This window comes from Pseudorca crassidens, chromosome 4 (assembly GCF_039906515.1).
Source record: "Pseudorca crassidens isolate mPseCra1 chromosome 4, mPseCra1.hap1, whole genome shotgun sequence".
Taxonomy (NCBI): Eukaryota; Metazoa; Chordata; class Mammalia; order Artiodactyla; family Delphinidae; genus Pseudorca; species Pseudorca crassidens.
The window spans coordinates 2228665-2247519 of record NC_090299.1 but is presented as its reverse complement, the minus strand read 5'-3'; the positions used below and the strand labels follow the sequence as shown (position 1 = coordinate 2247519).

Genomic DNA, 18855 nt, shown 5'->3' with positions numbered 1-18855 from the left:
CCTGGCCAGAGCAGACGGAGAAAGTCCTGCTAAGTGTGCTCTTGTGAAACCCCAAATGGCCTCCTGCTGACCGAGCTGACCAGACCTGTCAGGCTGAGTGGTGCGGAGTCGGCTGCCCCAAGGCCACAGACACAGCACGTTGCCTGGACCAGGAGGCCTGGGGCAAAGCCGGACGAGGCCCCCTCACCCATTCTGCAGGACCGCAAACTGAGCCAGTCCTGGACACAAGGGCACACACGTCGGGGGCAGGCTCTCAAAGACGCCTGTCATTTAAGTCTGTACCACGGTCTACCGAAGCCTCCTGAGCCACTGCAAACGTGGCTCCAAGACTCCTCTCACAAGGCAGCAGGTCTGATGGCCAGTCCCGTTACCGACCAGGGCTGCACGCCCCGTCTCATTACAGGCCCTCCCGACACCACCACACGGCCGGCACTGCCCCTCGCCTTCAGCAGACACGCCGGCACTGGGGACAGGGCGCTGGGGTCCTAGGACTGGCGGCTGGAGCAGAGCCCGAGGGCAGCGCGAGCGCGCTCAGGGCACAGGCGGGCTGAGAGCAGAGTGGGTGTGTAGGAAGCAGCAGCTCCCGGCTAACGCTCCAGGGCAGGGCAGGGCAGGGCAGGGCAGGCTCCATTCTTACCTGTCAAAAAGAACAGACACACGCTCCATGGCCACGATCACTGACTCGCTGTCAGGGGCGGCAGGGCTGGGGTCTGAGGTTCTGCCTGGACTGATTTTCTCTTTTCCTGAAACAAAGCCGGTCAGTTCTTTTCATTTGTAAAACTGGACAGGCTCTGTAAACAGGGCCTGGAACTCACGCAAGAGTTTACTAAACACCTAGAGATAATCTGAGACCAGGTGGCGGGAGCCCCCAGCACCCCAGGGCCCAGCCCAGCCACACAGGGCCCAGGGGTCTGTCTGCAGACCCGCTCCCAGGCGGGGTTCCGACACCCGCACAGCTCTGCAACCTTGAGAACTGGAGGGGCCTGTGGTCTGCGTCCTGTGCGTCCGGAGCTCAGCGGCACTGACCCGCCGGGCACAGGTGGCCCCCTGCTCACCTGTGTACATACAGGTGAGCATCAGGCCCAGGGCCGCCATGGCACGGTGCGGGCTGTGCACGTTCACTCTGTCCACGCTCAGCTTGACCAGGGACTCCGCGTCCAGCCGGGAGAGCTGCTCGGAGAGCAGGAGGCGCTCCAGGCCCCTCAGGACACAGTGGTAAACGATGGACGGGGTGGACTCCTCGCTTCCAGACAGCATCACCCCACACATCTGGACAGGAAGGAAGACCTCCCAGTCAAAGAGGCACATCTGGCCTCCTGTCGCTCACGCACCTTCCCCCAGATGAAAACCACCAAGGGCCCCGCTGCACAGGTCCCGGAGCACGGAGCCCACGCCCGTTCCCGCTCGCCTGTATGATGGATGCGGAGAACTCCGGCCCAACGTCCAGAGGGTAGTTCTCAATCAGGTAGAAGGCCGTGGCACACATCACCAGCACGTGCTGCTGGCTGTGGATGTTCACGCAGCTGAGAACGAGACAAGGGCCAGGCTCAGCCACGCGTGGTGGCTACTCCCACCTGATGGCACGTGGTATCCTCCTGTCTCAGTGACCGCAGCCACCGTCCCTGTGAGAAGGGTGCCCGCCTGGGTTCCTGCTGACCCCTGCCCATGATACGGCCGGGGTCTGACATACGCTTTGAAATGTGCAACGTCACTTCTCACAGCCCCCCACCTCTGGTCAGACAGAAGCCCTGGAGGGAGACAGCAGCAGGAGGTCCTGGCCGCTGCCACTCACTGGGCTGTGCCTTTGAGGTTGGAGAGGAGATAGTCGCTGATGACCGGGATGAGCTGCTTTGCGGTGTCGTCTAGGAGGTCGCACTCCAGCACGTAGAGGACGCCATGCAGGGCTCCGATCCTGCTGGGCAGATGGCCGCTCCTGAGCGTGCTCTCCAGCAGCCGGCTGACCGGCTCTGCCACGGCCTTGTCCTAGGGCGCAGCACACGCGGAGGCTAGCCTCACAGTGCCGTGGGGCGCCGAGAGAGGCTGGCCTCACGCTGCGGTCGGGCCGGTGTGCAGAACAGAGCCCTCTGCGAGGCCTGCGTGCGGGGCTGGCGTCCGGGAGCTGGGGTGTTGGGATGGGGGGCTCCCTGGGCCTCCCCTGCTGTGTCTGTGCTGACACCCTTCCCCCCTCCCCGGGGCTGGAGTTCGGTGTGTGCCCGGCAGAGGGGCCTGCGGAGCCTGCGGGCCCGCAATGAGAGCCCTGGTTCTGCGTCTCTGACGAGCTTCCCTGGGGACAGCGTGTCGCTGGGGGTGGAACGCAGCCCGCGTGACTCCACGGGACGGGGTTCTGGAAGCTAGCGCCTGTTTCCTCTGGACCTCGCCCCCAGGCCCTCTCCCTTCGGTGGTTCTGCTTCACAGCCCTTCGCTGCGATGGATCAGAGCCCTGAGTGTACGTGAGTCCTGCGTGTCCTCCTGGTGTGGCCTTGGGGACCCGCACAGTAGCCTATGCTAACTTGTAGGAAAATGGTCTTAGTTTCCCTCTGCAGCCTAAGCAGGATGGAGAGGGTAGGGACCTAAACACTCAGCACCACACTCCGCACTTCAGATCGGCTTTGTATCAGAGAAGACCCTTCACAAGGCAGAGATGGCGACCACTGCTCTTCACAGACCACCTTGCCCAGACACAGGCGGCCACTGCTGGCCGAGGGCCTTGTCTCACTCTGCAAAAACCACAGAGGCTGCCCGGCCCGGCAGCCCCCTGGAACCGTCCTGTGGCCCCTGAGGACGTGACACTGCTGAGACTCCTACCCCTCCTGCCCGCACCCAGGGCCACCACCACCACCAGGACCCGCTGCAGGGCACCGCTACCACCACACTGGGCAACGGGAATGCCGGTGCTGCACGGGGCGCAGCGGCACAGGCCACCACGTGCAGAGAGAGCGCCCTGAGGGAAAGTGCGCTGCCCTTCACACCGGCCAGGAGTCCACGTCCCGCGCCACCCTGCCTGAGCCTCTTCTTGAAAACCACGATCACTCGATCCATTTACTGACAACACAACATTTGCCTCAGGGATCTAGGCCAGAGCACAAACACAATCACCATGAAAACAGACCCAGCACTTGAAACTCCCGCAAGGACAAGAGGACCCCTTCAAGCCTGGCTGCACGTACCTCCCTCTCCACACCCAGAGGGCCGACACTTGGAAGAGCTGTCTGCTCAGCGGAAGGGACTCATTGTTTCTGTTCCCTGGACGGTGGCCCCAGGGCCGAAGGCCACCCAGGATGAATGGTACCTGCTCTGGGCCTTGGCTCGGAGGGACAAATTCAATGGGGGAACAGTCGGGAAGGAGGGGACGGTCAGGGCTCCGGTCGTAGACCCCAGCTCACACCCCGCGTCTGCCCCGTCCTGTGCGACCTGGAGCAAGTCAGCAGCCCCCTGCCTTGGCCTCCTCGGGAGCAGGTGGGATCATGGCGGCCCCACCTCCGCCAGCCTGTACACAGCGTGTGTGGGGCCCGAGGGGGAGCTCCGCAAATGGCAGCGCAGTCAGGACAGACAGCATGGGTGTGGGATGTGGGAGAGGCACCTGGGTGCCACCCCGCCCCTCGCTGATGGGCCCAAGTGCCTGGCTCACGGCGGCCACCCCTGCGTTTGTTCAGGGAACGAGTCTCTATTCTAGCACAGAGCTGGATTCCAGGAGACATGAGTGAGAAACAGCAGTGACCGGCGGATGCCACGTGGCCTGGAGTCACGCTATTTGCCTCCAACGGCAGGGCTGCTATTTTAACACGCTCTAAGAAATGGCCGGGCCCGCGGTCAGTACTTCCTGCGTCCGTACCGCGTGGTGATGTGGCCACAGAAGGTGGCGAGTCCCGATCAGCTAGAGGCACAGCTACGAGGCTCAGGAGGAGGCCCGCCCGGGCCCCGGGCTCAGAACAGAGCACAGGACCCAGCTCCGGGGGTGGGAGCGCAGGGTCAGAGACAAACGGCCCCGGGAGGAGGCCCTGGGGACCGGGAGCACGGAGGGCGGCAGCACACGGGGGAGGAGGGTGGGGCGCTGTGGGCCGCAGGCGACCGTCCAGGAGGAGCCAGCCCCGCTGCCCCTCCGGCACAGCCGAGCCCGTCCAGGGCCAGGCACCGGGATAACCTGAGGGACCAGGGGACAGGAGCCCCAGCCGAGGCTCGCCCAGCCCCGCACACTCCACAGCGACGCGCGCGCCCAGGCCCCACGCCGCCTCCCACTCACCATCCCGAGGACGGCGGCCGCCTTGCAGGTGGCGGGTACCAGGTACTGTTGGAGAATCTCGTCTTCCGAAGGGTGCGCCCTCCGCAGCTCCGTCAGCGTCAGGTACATCGTCTCAAACTGGCTGCGCTCCGTAAACAAGTCTGAGACCACGAGAAGCTGGCGACGGGACATTCGGGCAGGAAGGGGTGAGTTACGCTATGGGAAGGGCGCGACGCGGGACTTCACAGGGGCCCTGGCCGGCAAAAGCAACCAACAAAACCCGGAAACCTAAACTGCACTGTAACCCTGTACCCGCACGTCCTCCTAGTGCCTGTACGCACACACTGCTGCCGTGTGGGAACCCACCCCCAGGCCACCGCCGGCGAAGCTACCAAAAGCCCCGGAACGGAGAAATGGGTGATCATTTCGGAAATTAATGCTTTGGCGATGATTCTTTTTGTCTCCCCGAAACGTTCAGTGTTCACATTACGTCTAAAAACAAACTTTGATTAGGCACGAAGGCCCTTTTTCTTTAGGAGCGTGAGGGAAGGCTGGGGTCGGCCCTTTCTCAGAGGCCCCAGGTGAGCTGAACCAACAAGCCAGCAGGACACTCAGCAAGTCATCTAAAAGAGCACTTCTTAGGTGAGCCTCTCAGGGCCACAAGGTCAAAACTATTTTCCTAAAAATGCTAAGACCCTACTTGCCTTTCTCTCCTGTGCTCTCCCAACTGTACAGTGGTATTTTCTAGAAATTACTTAATATTAACAGACTGAGTGCAGAGGAGATACAAGTGTCTTGGCCGCGCCATGCGGCATGTGGGATCTTACTTCCCTGACTAGGGATCGAACCCTCGTTCCCTGCAGTGGAAGCGTGGAGTCCTAACTACTGGACCACCAGGGAAGTCCCCTCAGGGGACTTCTAATGAGCCAGACATTAAAGAGATTTGCAAAAGTGCACAAAAACTAATTTAAAAAGATCATTTTAAAATAGAAATTGTTATCCTTATTATTTTTAAATGGATAACTTTTAAAAATTTAAGCTCTTCAGCAGTACTTAAACTTGTTGACTTTTTTGAAAAAATCAATTTGTAACTTACATTACAAACTAAAAATGAGGTTCTTAAAAATCTCAACTTGGGCTTCCCTGGTGGCGCAGTGGTTGAGAGTCCACCTGCCGATGCAGGGGACACGGGTTCGTGCCCTGGTCCAGGAAGATCCCACATGCCGCAGAGCGGCTAGGCCCAGAAGCCATGGCCGCTGAGCCAGCATGTCCGGAGCCTGTGCTCCGCAACGAGAGAGGCCACGACAGTGAGAGGCCCACATAACGCAAAAAAAAAAAAAAAAAAACAAAAAAAAACTCAACTTGACCAGATATGAAACAATTTAGAAAACTTTAAAGGAGTATTGAGAAAAACAGACTTGGAAAAAAAAAAGTCTGTCTTTACCTAAAAGAGACATCTTTCGGTAAAAATAACAAAAACTCTGTGCTGCACAGGTAACAAGACGGTTCCAGTAACTGGGCATCTCTCCTTGCTGGATGGCTAACCTGGGTGACGTAGAGAAGGCAGCACTGAATAAGTAACTTTTAAACCTTCTCAGATGTGACTTCCAATACTGCAAGCACGGATGGATGTCACCGACACACACCAACGCTCCTTGGGGTCCCCACCAATCTCAAGGATGCAGAGAAATTCCCTGGCCGACAGCTGGAGAACAACTGCTCTAAATTGGTGCTTCTCAAGCACCAATTTGGTGGTTGGGTGGTCGGTGGGTTGGTGGTCAGGGGACCGTCTATCACAAGCCCCCGAGGAGACAACGTAGACAAGGACGGTGACCCTTCAGACCTTACAGTTAACGTGCCGTCCCCACGACACCCCCGCTGGACTGACGGGTGTCACTGCCAGGGACTGGACCAGCGGAAACCGCTCCTTCACTGGCTCCAGAAGTACTACATCCTCCACCTGTGTCTACGCGTCCCCGCACGGGCGCCCAGAGGCCGGGAACCCCGGGTGGGGGGCGGGGGGCAGGGGGGCGGGCAAACGCACCGACCGCACCACCTCGCTGATCAGGATGACGGGGGTCCTCCTGGCCGAACTTGACGGCAGGATCCAGCGACTGTACAACTCGAGCAAAAACTGCGAACAGGAATGGATGTCGACTCCAGCCCGGTGTTTCCTGCAATGTCCCCCCAACAGAGATGAGAGGTTCATTTCCAGAAACAGCCCAGAAAGTCAAGTGACTAATCAGAGCTCTCCGAGCGCTTGAACACAGAAGGCAGACGGGAACCTGGCGCTGACTGGAGACGTGGGCGGGGACGACGGCGCGGGGGCCTCCTCCTCCTCGGCCCACTCCTCCTCTCTCAGGGGCGTGACGCTGCTCCCCAGCCACACGGAGCGGATGGACACCTTCAAGGGGCACAGGACAGGGAGCTGACGCTCAGGGCCGGAGGCAAGGGGCGCGGAGCCGCAAGTGCGGCCCAGGGCCCCCGAGGCGAGCAGCCCCTGGCACTCAGCAGGGCTGCCGGGCGCTCTGCCTTCAGGACTCAGGGCCTGATGAAGCGCCGGGCGGCAGCGGCCGAGGAGAGGGAAGGAAAGAGCCTCTAGGGAAGGACACTTTCACTCCTAAGGGACATCTGCGTGAGGTCTCGGCACAAAACTGAACCAGAACGTGAGACCTCTTTTCAAAACTTGTCCTCACTGGCAGTCACTTGAGGACCCCGTTTCTCTGAATTACTTGCTTAACAAAGCCCCCCACAAATGCAACAGAATGCCATGCTTACTCTGCAGAGGGCGCGGTGGGGAGGAGCTTGAGAACCCCGACAGGCCCCCCGGTCCCCACGCGCCCCATGGGGCCTCGCGCTGGACGGAGGCTGGGGGACTGACCTGGCCGAGGTTGTAGCTCGTGTTCCCCAGCTCCCGCTCGGGGTTGACCTGCAGCAGGACCTTGTCGTGGCTGGTGAGGGCACCTGCGGGAGCAAGGGCGCGTGAGTGCCGCCCGCACGGCCACGAGGGGCTCAGGGGTGCTCTATCCCTTCACAACCCGTTAAGCCGGCAGGGCCAGCGGGGCGATGCTGAATTATCACTTTTTCTCTGTAACAGACCAGCTTCAGACTCTGAACAGGAACCGGTTGTGGGCTGAGGTGTAAAAGCTAAGAGTCAGTAGCCGCGAACGAGGCGACTACCCAGCCGGCGGCCCTCTGGGAGCCCAGACGACAGCTTTGGTGGACGGGCCCTCCTGGGATCCCGCCTCGGCGCCAGGACTGTCCAGCTGTGCCCACCGGCCCAGGGCATAAGCTGACACCCACGCTCAACCCGTCCTCCCCGCAAGCCCCAGGGACACCCGGCCCTCTCCCCACAGGTACCTGTAGTAGCTGGAGACAGAGAAGGGATGGGGTCCCACGCCTGGTACAGATGATGGGTGGCGATATTCTCCCTCTTTGAAACCATCGCTTGAATTTCCTGCTCTACGATTCCTCTGATGATGCTCAACTTCCTCCCAAACCTAAGGTTTCAGAACAAAGGTTACAGAACATCTGGTTCCTCCGAATCTTACAAGTGGAAACCGCCAGGCTTCCCCCAGCTTTGCCTCAAGGAAACACAGACACCTCCAAGCCCTGGGCCCACCCCCTCTGTGGGCGGTTCCCGTCCGCAGGCCCTGCACAGGTGCTCTGTCAGCTCCTTCGGAATCTGCCCTCCACACCGGATGCCCGAGTCATCAGGCCTCAGTCAGCAAGCCACTTTGGGTCTGCACCCCCCGCACGGGGTTTCTGTCTTTAATTCCGGCAGCAAAGGCAAGGGCACCCTGGTGCCTCCCTGCTCCCACCGAGGCTGCCCCTGGAGACACGCGGCTTCTCGGGCAAACCTGGTGCCGAGAGCTTTCAGGGGCTTGTTCCGGGGCTGCTGCTCCAGGCAGCTCACGGCTGGGTTGCCGGCAACAGGCACAGTCATGGCGCTCAGCACCAGGGAGGTGATGGCCTGCACGGCCAGGACGTGGATCTGGGTCCTCTCCGTGTCTTCCTGCAAGGGGAGCCCACGTCACCAAGTCACAACACAGGCAACCACCGCTGCCCCACCTGTGGGCAGAAGCTGCGGGCCGTGGCTGTCCAGCCACGTGGACTTGAGGGCGCCCCCCGCCCCCCCGCCCCGAGTGCGACAGAGGGATGTGCCTTCCCAGCCAGGGTCCTGTTGTGTCTGCGTCAGTTCACCAGAACCCACACACATCTGTGGTTTGAGATGAATCTGATGGGCAAATGGCTGCTTCTGAAAGCAAGGTCTCCTACAGGCACAAACCTCCAAACAGGAATTACTTTTAAGAAACTGTCCTTAAATTTCCTCACTGATTTTAGGGACTCTGCATATGACACCCTGTTAGTTCCACACCTGTGAAAGACAACCCTGATGATTCCTGACATACATACTCTGAACTGCCATTTCTGGACGTTCATACCATACCTTCTGTCAGAATTAAAAACGTATCTCATGACTTAATGTTTCAGGCTTTGCTTTATCTGAACATGTTTTTTTATTAATATTAAAGTAACATAATATGCATTAATACCCCAAGAAGCCTGATAAAATTTTCGCAAAACAGTCAAGAGAAATGAACACAGGTACGTATGTGTGGCCTTTATGACGTGCCTTTTCATTTTGATGAAATGTTGCTACCCACTGTACCCTGAATACTGAGAAACAAAACTGAAAAATATTTTCAAGAAAGGACATAATGCTACTGACCCTGAAAGGGCAGTGCACTGTGGTAAAGGCACTCCGGCCGCGATTCTAGGGTACCCAGACCTTGGGGAGGCTCATTCCTGCTCTGGAACACCAGTCATGACATGATCTGGCTACCTTTTAAAAACACGGTGAGACAGAAAAGTAAGAGCTTGCTGCCCTGCCTCTCCCAGCACGCACGGCTCGCGAGCTGCTGTAAGTGCCCGTGCGCCGGCCAGCAGACACCGGCGCCCGCCCACGGCCTTACTTCGGGGGGGCTCTCCTCTTGCTCCATCACGAGCGGCTGAGTCACCAGGACACCGAGGAGGGTGGCCCACGTTTCCTCAAACTGGGTACGGCTGGTCCACCCTAGAAATGCAAATGTCACTTTAGACAGAGGGTCCCCTGCTGCTCAGACTTTTCGATGCCATGTGGCAGCTGGGCCCTCCGGCTCTCACTGGCCCAGGCGCCACATACAGCCGCTCCCTGGACCCTCACGGCAGCGCTGCGACGCGGCAACACTGCCGGCCGAGCCCAGTGGTGACGAGACTGAAGCACACAGGTCCGAAGGCACACAGGAGGCCAGGCTGAGTTCAGCCCAGGTAGCCCGGCGAGAGGCACCCTCTGGAGCCCTGCTGTGTAGACGCAATGAAGTAAAGGGACATCTGAGCAGGCTACACTCAAACGGGGTCTGAGCCGTTTCTACCCTGCTCACCAGAGTTGGACAGTCCTCCAGAAATCACATCCCCAGACTGAGTGTACACCCCAGACCACAGAACTGCACTTCTGAGTGGGTGAAGGGTGTGCTGTGTGAATTCCACCTCAGTACAGCTGTTAGAAAAGTCAAAGCGCTGGTCCCTCTGACCCCACCAAGAAGAACAGTAGATCAAAAAAGAATGTAATCTAGGGGCTTCCCTGGTGGCGCAGTGGTTGAGAGTCCGCCTGCCGATGCAGGGGACACAGGTTCGTGCCCCAGTCTGGGAATATCCCACATGCCGTGGAGCGGCTGGGCCCCTGAGCCATGACCGCTGAGCCTGCATGTCTGGAGCCTGTGCTCCGCAACGGGAGAGGCCACAACACTGAGAGGCCCGCGTACCACAAAAAACAAAAAAAGAATGTAATCTAGCGGGGGTGTGTGTGCTCAAGCGCTCGGGGAAGGCATCTCCGAGGGGCCACCCTCAAGCACCATCGTCACAAGCTGCACTCAAGGTGCTGTTTGATGAACGATTGTTTCAAGGGCTGCGCTAACGTCCCCACCCGTGACCTTGGAGGTGGAGGTGGCCATGTCGCTTGTATTAGGGCTACAAGTGACAAGAATGTGGGTGTTGAGGCCAGAGGTTAAAATGACCTGCCCCACACTACACAAAGCCCAGTGTTGCCCACCTAAAGCCTACTTTCCCCCCGCCACCTCTGGCTCCATCCCGCCCAGGCTCCTGGTTCTGCATCCGAGAAAGGGGCATCAGTGACCACATAGAAAGCACTCAGAGGGAATCACTGCTGCCCTTTAGCTTAGGTGCTACACAAAGGCTGAATGTGCCTTAGCATTGCCAATTACTAGGGTACCCTTCCTGACCTAAAACAAGCCTGACGCAGGAAAATCTGGCATTAAACTCACACACACACACACTTGGATCAAACTTCTCACCGTGACAGCTTTGTGTACATTACAGAACGTATTCACGATTATGTTATGCCTTAACTCTTTTGTGGAATAAAAGGAGAAGACGGGTCCCACTACTGCAGCCCTGGCTCCCCCAGGGCAGGCACGTGATGACGTGTAACCACATCGGAGGGGAGGCCCGGACTACCTAGCGTATTGATGCGGTAGATGAACTCTTTGAAGACTTCCTTTTCCTGGAGGAACTCCACGGGGATCTCGGGGAACACGGTGCCAAAATCCCCTCCTGGTTTGGGTGACCATCCGAGCTTCCACACCTGAGAGGATGAAAGAGACACAGTCTCCCGAGTCAAGTCAGGATGGCCGAACCGCGAGGGAGCCAGGAAACACGCTTCCTCTAGGCGCAGCTCCCTGGCGGGCCACCTCTTCCTGAGCGCAGACACGGCGGAGGGAGGGCCCTGGGCGCTGGTGCCGCGGGGGCTCCCAGACCTGCCCAGGGCCGCCGCGCAGGTGCCCCCAACCCTTAGAGGCTGGCAGGAGCACGTGAGGTTCGGCCACACACAGCAAATATTTACCGCGAGCAGGCATGACAAGAGCCACGCCAGCCGTTTGTAAACTCCGTCAAGTCCAGCTCTGTCGTCTGGTGCTGCCACGCACACCGGAGGGGCCGAGGCTGCCCCGGCAGCAGGAGCCCAGCTCCCAAACGGCCGAGCCGACCCCCTCGGAGGACACAGGCCGCAGCCGGCCAGAGCTCGCACTCTGCATCCCCGAAGCTGGCCACGTGGGCCTCGAGGAGGTGGCCGGCTGGCCCCCGCAGCCCCAGCGCCCACTGGCCTCTGGAAGACGCCCTCTCAGCCTCTCACCTGCTCCCTGAACCCTCCTGAACGTCCCGTGGCAGGGTCGTGGAGCCGTGTGGGTTCAAGCCCACGCTCGCAGAGTTTCATCTACGGCGTGCGTGGTCTGGGCGGCTCTTCCCACGTCCGGGCCAGCCATCGAAGCCTCTGGACTGTGCCCGCCTGCACCGGCTCCCCGCTCCCACCCAAAGGTGAGCCTTCTCGACAACTGCAGCGACGGCGCAAGCGCGGCTCCCGGGCTGAGACCCACACCTGACTTCCCCAGCTCTCCCCAGCCCGGGGTGCCGGGTTTCGCCAACGCCCACAACTCCCAGTTTCCACGGCGACCCCAGGACAGCACGTCACTGGGTTTTTCCCCAGAAAGAGCTCCCACAGCGAAACCCTCTTCACCCTCGGGGTCGGGGCGCACCACGGCCTCGGTGCAGCCGCTGCAGAACCTCACACGCACAGAGGCTGAGCCCCGCCGGCGGGCACGCACCCTTCCAGGCGGCAACAAGCACTTGCCTCTCGGTCCCGGCCCACCCCCCCCTGCCGGCTCCAGCCCGCGGGTGCCAGCCCATCGCCCTATCTCTCCCTCCAGCAGGTGTGAGGGCAGCAGTGCAGCCTCCTGCAGCCCGCGGCCCGCCTGCCCAGGCCCCTCTGTGACGTGGAGCCGGGTCCCACTGACGACGCCCACCTGACCCTGGTTCCAAAGCCAGCTTTAAAAGAGCAGAGGAGCTGCAGCTGTGCCACACCCCCCGAGCTTCCCCCGAGGGTGACTACCTAAAGGGAAACGCTCACTCCAGGAGGTATCATTTCTGCTCTCCCGTTCAACAGAGGAGCCTGAGGACCTCGGAATCACATCCAGCATCGTGGGAGAAAAAAAATCTCATTTCGTCATGTGATGATGCCCCACCCCATTTCGGAGCATTTCTACTCACGACTGAGCCACATCACGCCCGAGGAAACCAGCCCGGTGTCACGAATGCAACCAAGGAACGCCCTGGCCACCGCAAGTGGGCATCTGAGCGGCTTTGCACTCTCAGAGTCCCGAGCTGGGGCCTGCCTGCGTGTCCCCATCACTTGGGTCTTGTGCAAAGGGAGGGACAGACTCACCAGGGGCGGGACGCGCGTGTAGCTGTTGACGAGGGGCAAGCGGGCCAGGCTGATGACGATGTTCTTGAGCACCGGCGTGAGGAACGCCGGGGCGCTGCTGTTCCTTTTATGACCCAAGGCCAGCACCAACGGCAGTGCCTCCACCATCTCGGCCACCATCCCACAGGCTGCAGTGACATACTGAGGGTCTAAACAGGCACCGTGGGTGACAGAGGACCATTCTGTCAAAACACACCCCAAACCCACCATCCCTCCCCCTGACCTTCCCACCCTCGCAGATAGTAGGCACAGCCCCACCGCCGGCCACGCCCGCCAGGAACGTGGAGCCCATGGGACTCTAGGTGGTCGCTGAAGGCCTACAGATCTCACCTCCTCCACATCCACCTAAACAAGTAGTCCTCTCACATCTGCCAAGACTGGCACAAACACCTGGAACCTGGTCCCAGCCTCCCAGCCACCCTGTGTGTGCAGCCAGCTGACGCCCAGGAGGAGGCTGCAGCCCGTCCCCAGGGCTTTGGCTTTCTCTGGCTCTCCCAGGACCCTGTGCTCGCTCGCCCCTAGGCTGGTGTGGAGAGATCCACGCCGTATTCCTCGGTTCACCGTTTCCCCAAGATCAGGGGTTCTGGTGGCTGGTGGCGGGGTTCTGATGGGCTGCCGAGTCCTACCCGGAAGCCCCGAGACAGAATGCTGAGGAAAACCCCACGTCCTGAGGGCTTAAGAACCACTGCGCCTCGAGGGCAGGGGCACGTTCTTCCTCACTTTGAGCCTGGCATCGAGGATGTGCCAAAACATTATTTGCCAAGTTGATAAATGTTTAGGGTTGTGGACGGATATTATCCACCGTCCATGAGATTCAACAGTCTAGGCAACTCCTTCACAGAGAGAAGGAATGACCAGTGGACTTAAGGAATCGAGCCCTGAACTAAGGGAAACGAGGGTGACTTTAATACAGTTTCCGGGACCACCTTTAAGAGGTACCATCCTACTGAGGTGATAAGGAAAGCGCGCTTCCTCCTCTGGCCAGGATGAAATTAACCAGCCTAAATGGGGCCGTGGAGAATGAGCGCAATTATACTAACCCAAACTCAACATGCTCCAGCCAGTGGGCCTGCCTGCTCTGACTCAACCACATGAAGAGCCGCAACTATTTTCAGAGGAATGGAAATTCAAATTACAACTAAAATACGGTGACATTCCCTGAGCACTTACAGCAAGCCTGGCACTTGTCATGGGTTCTCTATGTGGATTAATGTACTTAATCCTACGGCAGCCCCATCAGGGGAGTACTATTCTTATCCGTACTGCAGAAGCACAGGGTAGTAACTTGCTAAGGCCACACAGCCACAAGGTGGCTGAGCAGGAAGTGAGTGTTTGCACGTTCCTCAGTTATCAGTAAGGAATCATTAAGTCACAGACTCGGGGATGGCAGAACCAGAGTCTTAAGACAGAGGCTCAGGGAAGAGCTTGGCTGTGAACAAAACACCACTGCTTCTAGATGCTGTGCAGTTGTAAAACCTTGAGTGGGTGACAAGAAGAACAATTCCTATCTTAACACCACCAACAGGAACACTCTTGTCGTTAACTGGGGTTGAGCAAGAGCTGGCAAAAAAGGACACAAAGCACTTATCTACCTGCTACTAAAAAGGCATGTTTCTTAAGCCAACAGAGCATGGGTAAGATTTCGATATTCCATAAGAAAGACGGCCAAGAACTGCCAGGCGGGGCATTTGCTTCCCCCCTTTGTGGGACAGGCTGCAGGCTGGCATTCCCACCAGACCCTCTGGGGAAAGAGCCTGGAGGCCCCTGGTGACAAGAAGCTTTCCTCACAACGTGCCTTGCCACCATTTTCAGAGTAAAATTCCTGAATCGGGAGAAAGTACATGAAAAACTAAGGTACGTGGCTACATCTAGGTTTAAATGATTTTGAATAGGTTTAAATGAATGAGATGTGTATTTTTTTTCTTTTCTTTCTTTTTCTGCAGGGAGAGGAGGAATTTTCATTTAAAAGTCCACCAAAATATATGGCTGAAACAGGCACTCAGGTTACCTAACATTCACATGGTATTTCCACTAACTTTAAGTTTCTTAGTATTTTTATTCATTCATTCGTTACTCAACAAACGTGTGTTGATCACTTACAGCAGTGAGAACACAGAGGAGGAAAACGGACACCCTGCCCACAAGAAGCTCGGAGTCTGAGGTAAAGGACCCAGAGGCAGCAAGTGCAGGGCGAAAACAGAGGCGGGGAGCGGGGGGGAAAGCGAGCGAGGATGGAGGTCAGGAGGCTCCCCGACGAGCACGACACCCCAGCGGAGTGTGGGGTTCACAGGGAGCTAGACAGCAGAGGGTGCCCGCCAGCGGGACGTGCGAGGCAGCCCCTCGAATCGCCCCCGAACTCGGGGACGAGCGCCAGGACGCAGCCAAGTGAAGGCAGGCGGCTTCCCACGTCCACACTGACCGCTTTAAAGGTCTCTCCTGTGAGTGAATGTCAAGCCCCCAAAGACACTAGGTAAGACGTACTCTGTGTGTTTGCATCCACTTCGTCCTCTCTGGCGGCCTGTGGGGTGTTCGTCCTTCTTTCTGGACTAAGAAGCTGGTCCCCAGGCTGCACCACAACTAAAACCACAACAGAACAAACAGAAGAATTCCCATTCCTTTCATTCAGATTTTCACATTCATGCAGCCTCATGAACGTTTCAAAGTGACAGACTATGTCAAATGAGGTCTAGATTTCCTAGAATCAACGTTAGACCATTTTAGACGCACCAGACTCAGGCATCAATCTCTAGGTTAATCCAAAGTGCGCAAGGATTTGGACCGCTCACTCGGACTTCCAAGTCCTTCCCACTGTCTGCTGTTTGCCACCTCTAACCTGGGAGGTCTTTATCAGATGGTTCGTGATTCATTACTGCTAAAAGCATCAATGCAACCCCCAAGAAGTCTGGCTTTGATAAATTAGGCCCTGGATCTTCGTTTTCAAGTTGACTACAAATGCACAGATGAAAACAATTTAAACAATGACTCTTCAAAACACCACTCTATGATGCTTAATTTAAAAATACAAAACTTCAAGACACCCTAACATGTTAAACTATAATGTCCAATTTTTAAAAATTGTGGCTAATGACCCTTGTTAAGGACATTGTCCCTTGAAAAGAGTAAGTCACTTTTATTTTTCAATATACTAGTATTACAATGCCGTATAGAAACAAGCATTCCAACTATAATAGAAAACAAGTAATTTTTTGAATACAATCTTATTAATCTTATGATCATCTAGGACTAAAAGGATGAAACAGTCAACTAGGACCAGAAATCAAAGGGACGTAAATTAGAATACTTTTAATGAAAGCTAGAATTCCAAAATCTAAACAAAATGACTGCAAAAGCAAACTCAAGTTAAATTCTAGGGTAGACCCCAAGATGCTGGAGAGTGAGGCAAGGCCCATACTTCATCCACCTCTTCACCCCCAATTCCCAACTTAGCACCTGGCAGACAGGCGGCACAAAATGAACGTCTGTGACTACATTTGCGGAGCTGATTCCTGGTTCAAGTGACAAAGGAAAGAAACCGTCACGGCCATGGACTCACGGGCTTCTAGGATGAACCGCACACAGTGGATGAGAGAGCAGGCGTGGGTCACCATCTCAGGGGAGGAGAGCAGGCTCCAGAGGCCGGGCAGCTGCAGAGCCAGGCAGCAGCAGTCCAGGCCCGCCTGCAGGTCCAGACTCAGAGGGATCTGCTCGTGGATCAAATGCCACGACAGGGCCTGGAGGGGCAGGTGCGTGTTAATGCAGGTTGGACCCACACCTCCTTCCTGCCGCAGGGGCTGGCAGGGAAGCTGAGAACCCCCGGCCGTCAAGGAACTGTCCAAAGCTTCCTGCAGAGGGATGGCTCTTGGGCCACCATCCCCAGCTCCCTCCGGTTCAATCCTGACCCACCTGCTCACTGAAGTACCCCCCCTCCCACTCCCACTCTGGGAGTGGAACGCAGAACGCCCAACCTGATGTGGCTGCCCGCCCCCAGCATCCTGCCCTGGCCACACAGCCGGCGGGCTGGGCTCTCCCTCGGGGCTCCCACTGCCCAGGGCCTCGCCTCAGCTGCAGTCACAGAGGCTGAACCTGACAGCCGCGCTGGGGTTCAAATGCTGGAATGGCTACTTCCCAGCGGGTGAAGGCGCTGAGCCTCTTAAGCCCTGCTTCTCTCACCTGTAAAACGGGAATAACAGCCCACCTCCCAGGGTTGCAGTGAGACCTGAATGAGGTGATGCAGGGCGTATGGGCACGTGATGGCTGGCAGGGGCCACACTGTACTGTAACCGTACGCTTGTTTGCCAGCCTTCCGACTACGCTGAAGCCTGAAGGGCAGGGGTCACAGCTATCTGGCTCGGCCTGGCTCAAGGAGGCGCTTGTTTGTCGCCTTCTGAACAGCTGGGCGAATGCCCTCTGGACACTCCCCCTCCCTGCTGGGAGGCGGCAGGGGGTGTCAGCACTGGGTCAGCCGTGTCCTCTGCCTCCAAGGGTGCAGGCCAAACTCTCTTCTCCAGAAGTCGTAGAAAAAGGCAATGCACACACGTATGTACACGTTTTGGGGGTGTTTATAAGTATTAACACAGTGTTCAATTCCCCACAGCTGAAATATCAGGTTTATTGCTCAAATTAAAATATAACAAATTTCTCAGATTATTATTTACTAAGTATCTAAAATTAGGATACACACTACATTTGCACGGCTTCTTTTTCCCTGGAAAAAATTTTTAAATGGATGGTTTGTACTAAATCAAAAAAGTATCTTAGCATCAAGGAAACAAGATTCACATGTAAGTGCCTGACGACTCCCCATGCTATGCTCAGGAGACCCTGGGCGGGAGCCCAGGTCCCACACCTGACTCTTCAGAGTGCCCCCGCTCCCCTGCCCTGAGGCAGAGACAAGAAGGGCTGTGTTGTCAACCTCACAAGGCAACCGTGGGGAATGGAGCAATAAGGGGCGTGACGGACCTCGGCAAAGCAGGGGACGGATGTGACATGTGACAGCGGTCACTGCTGGAAGGACAGGCCGCAGGCGCCTGGCTGCACACAGCTCTGCATTTTCAGATGGAGGAGCTTCTTCCCTCTGCACTGAGCGCCAGGTTCCCAAGCTGCCTCTTACCTCGAGGGTCATGACCACAAACTTCACGGTGTCCCTCTCCTTCTCAGGAGGAAGGTGCAAGTGGCCGGGCAGTCTGGAGAACACCAGCAGGTACTGGGCCAGGGCCCGGGCCAGAGTGGTCAGGGTCCGATACAGCACGGCATCCCCTGAAACAGAAGGCCTCCATGGGGGCAAGAGCCTTCAGCAGAGGCTCTGACCTCTGAAAGACAGGCAGTCGCCCCCCGGCCCCGAGAATCTGATGGGAACTAAAGACATGGCTCCCGGAAGCACACGGGCACACAACCCACCACCCCGCGAGACCAGGACCCACATCCCCGAGGCTGAGCCTGCGTTCCTCGCAGGCCCCGAGCTCGGGCCACGTCAAGGAACGGCCAAGCAGCAAACACACCAAAACACACGCAGAGCCAGGGCCCCAGTGCAGGTTCTCGGTGGCCTCTGTAAGTGCCTTTGGTGTATCAGATCGACAGTGTTGACTGTATTTTCACTCGGTACAGAGCGTGGCACTGGCTCTGCAGCGTTTTTTTAAAATAAGGGGACTTTGATTTTAATTACCAAAGAGATCGTCCAACTTGCTCCAGTAGGCGGTGGGCTCTGCCGGCAGGAACGGCTGGAAGACGTGGTGGACAGCGGGCAGCTGCTGAACCACACTGGCCACGCGGTCCAGAGTCGCCGTGCGAGCTGCTGCAAAAAGGGGGCTCTTCCGGCCCGCACAGATCTCACGCACGCCCAGGCCCAAGCACGGGGCTAGCAGGTTTAGGTTGAACTCCTGAATCGGGGCATTAAAGGTTCAACAATGCCGATTACAAGCTTTCAGTCGGGCAAGAGAAACACAGCAGAGAAGCAAACGTTTCTGAGATAACAGATTAGTACGCCACCCAAAACACTTGAAAGAATACCTTATTCTACTTCTGTTACAAATAAATGAACATCTCCATTTAACATATGATCGGTGAAGTGTATTTCTGGTCGCTTGTGGGTACTTTAATTTTAAAGAAATATTTTTTTTATGTCTTCAGATTTATTTAAAATCAAAACTTTAATATGATGAAATTTAACTGATGAAGATACAAAATCAAGATGATGTGCCATCCAAGAAACAGTGAAACACCAAACATCTCAATGTTTGAAAAAGACAAGTTATGTTCAAAAGCAGCTGAAATAAATCAACGCAGTCGTATAAATGCCACAAGTCTGATTGGAAAAACAGCATTT

General features: G+C 57.0%; 1 protein-coding gene across 7 annotated transcripts in view; it reads right to left on the bottom strand.

Annotated features, from left to right (window-relative positions):
- Nucleotides 1-18855, bottom strand: part of HTT (huntingtin) — a 137014-nt gene that overhangs the window by 2922 nt on the left and 115237 nt on the right. For 5 of the 7 annotated variants that reach the window (XM_067734946.1, XM_067734942.1, XM_067734944.1 and 2 more), the window contains 17 exons: nucleotides 18196-18409; nucleotides 17644-17789; nucleotides 16087-16264; nucleotides 15015-15110; nucleotides 12495-12682; nucleotides 10736-10862; nucleotides 9196-9296; nucleotides 8080-8234; nucleotides 7580-7719; nucleotides 7101-7183; nucleotides 6505-6623; nucleotides 6264-6393; nucleotides 4241-4396; nucleotides 1793-1983; nucleotides 1409-1523; nucleotides 1056-1269; nucleotides 638-743 (listed from right to left, as the gene is read on the bottom strand). In XM_067734946.1, the coding sequence (XP_067591047.1) occupies nucleotides 638-743; nucleotides 1056-1269; nucleotides 1409-1523; nucleotides 1793-1983; nucleotides 4241-4396; nucleotides 6264-6393; nucleotides 6505-6623; nucleotides 7101-7183; nucleotides 7580-7719; nucleotides 8080-8234; nucleotides 9196-9296; nucleotides 10736-10862; nucleotides 12495-12682; nucleotides 15015-15110; nucleotides 16087-16264; nucleotides 17644-17789; nucleotides 18196-18409 (2459 nt within the window). Of the gene's footprint in view, nucleotides 1-637; nucleotides 744-1055; nucleotides 1270-1408; nucleotides 1524-1792; nucleotides 1984-4240; nucleotides 4397-6263; nucleotides 6394-6504; nucleotides 6624-7100; nucleotides 7184-7579; nucleotides 7720-8079; nucleotides 8235-9195; nucleotides 9297-10735; nucleotides 10863-12494; nucleotides 12683-15014; nucleotides 15111-16086; nucleotides 16265-17643; nucleotides 17790-18195; nucleotides 18410-18855 lie in introns of those variants that run through there. The other 2 variants (XM_067734943.1, XR_010942814.1) reach the window with 2 other exon arrangements.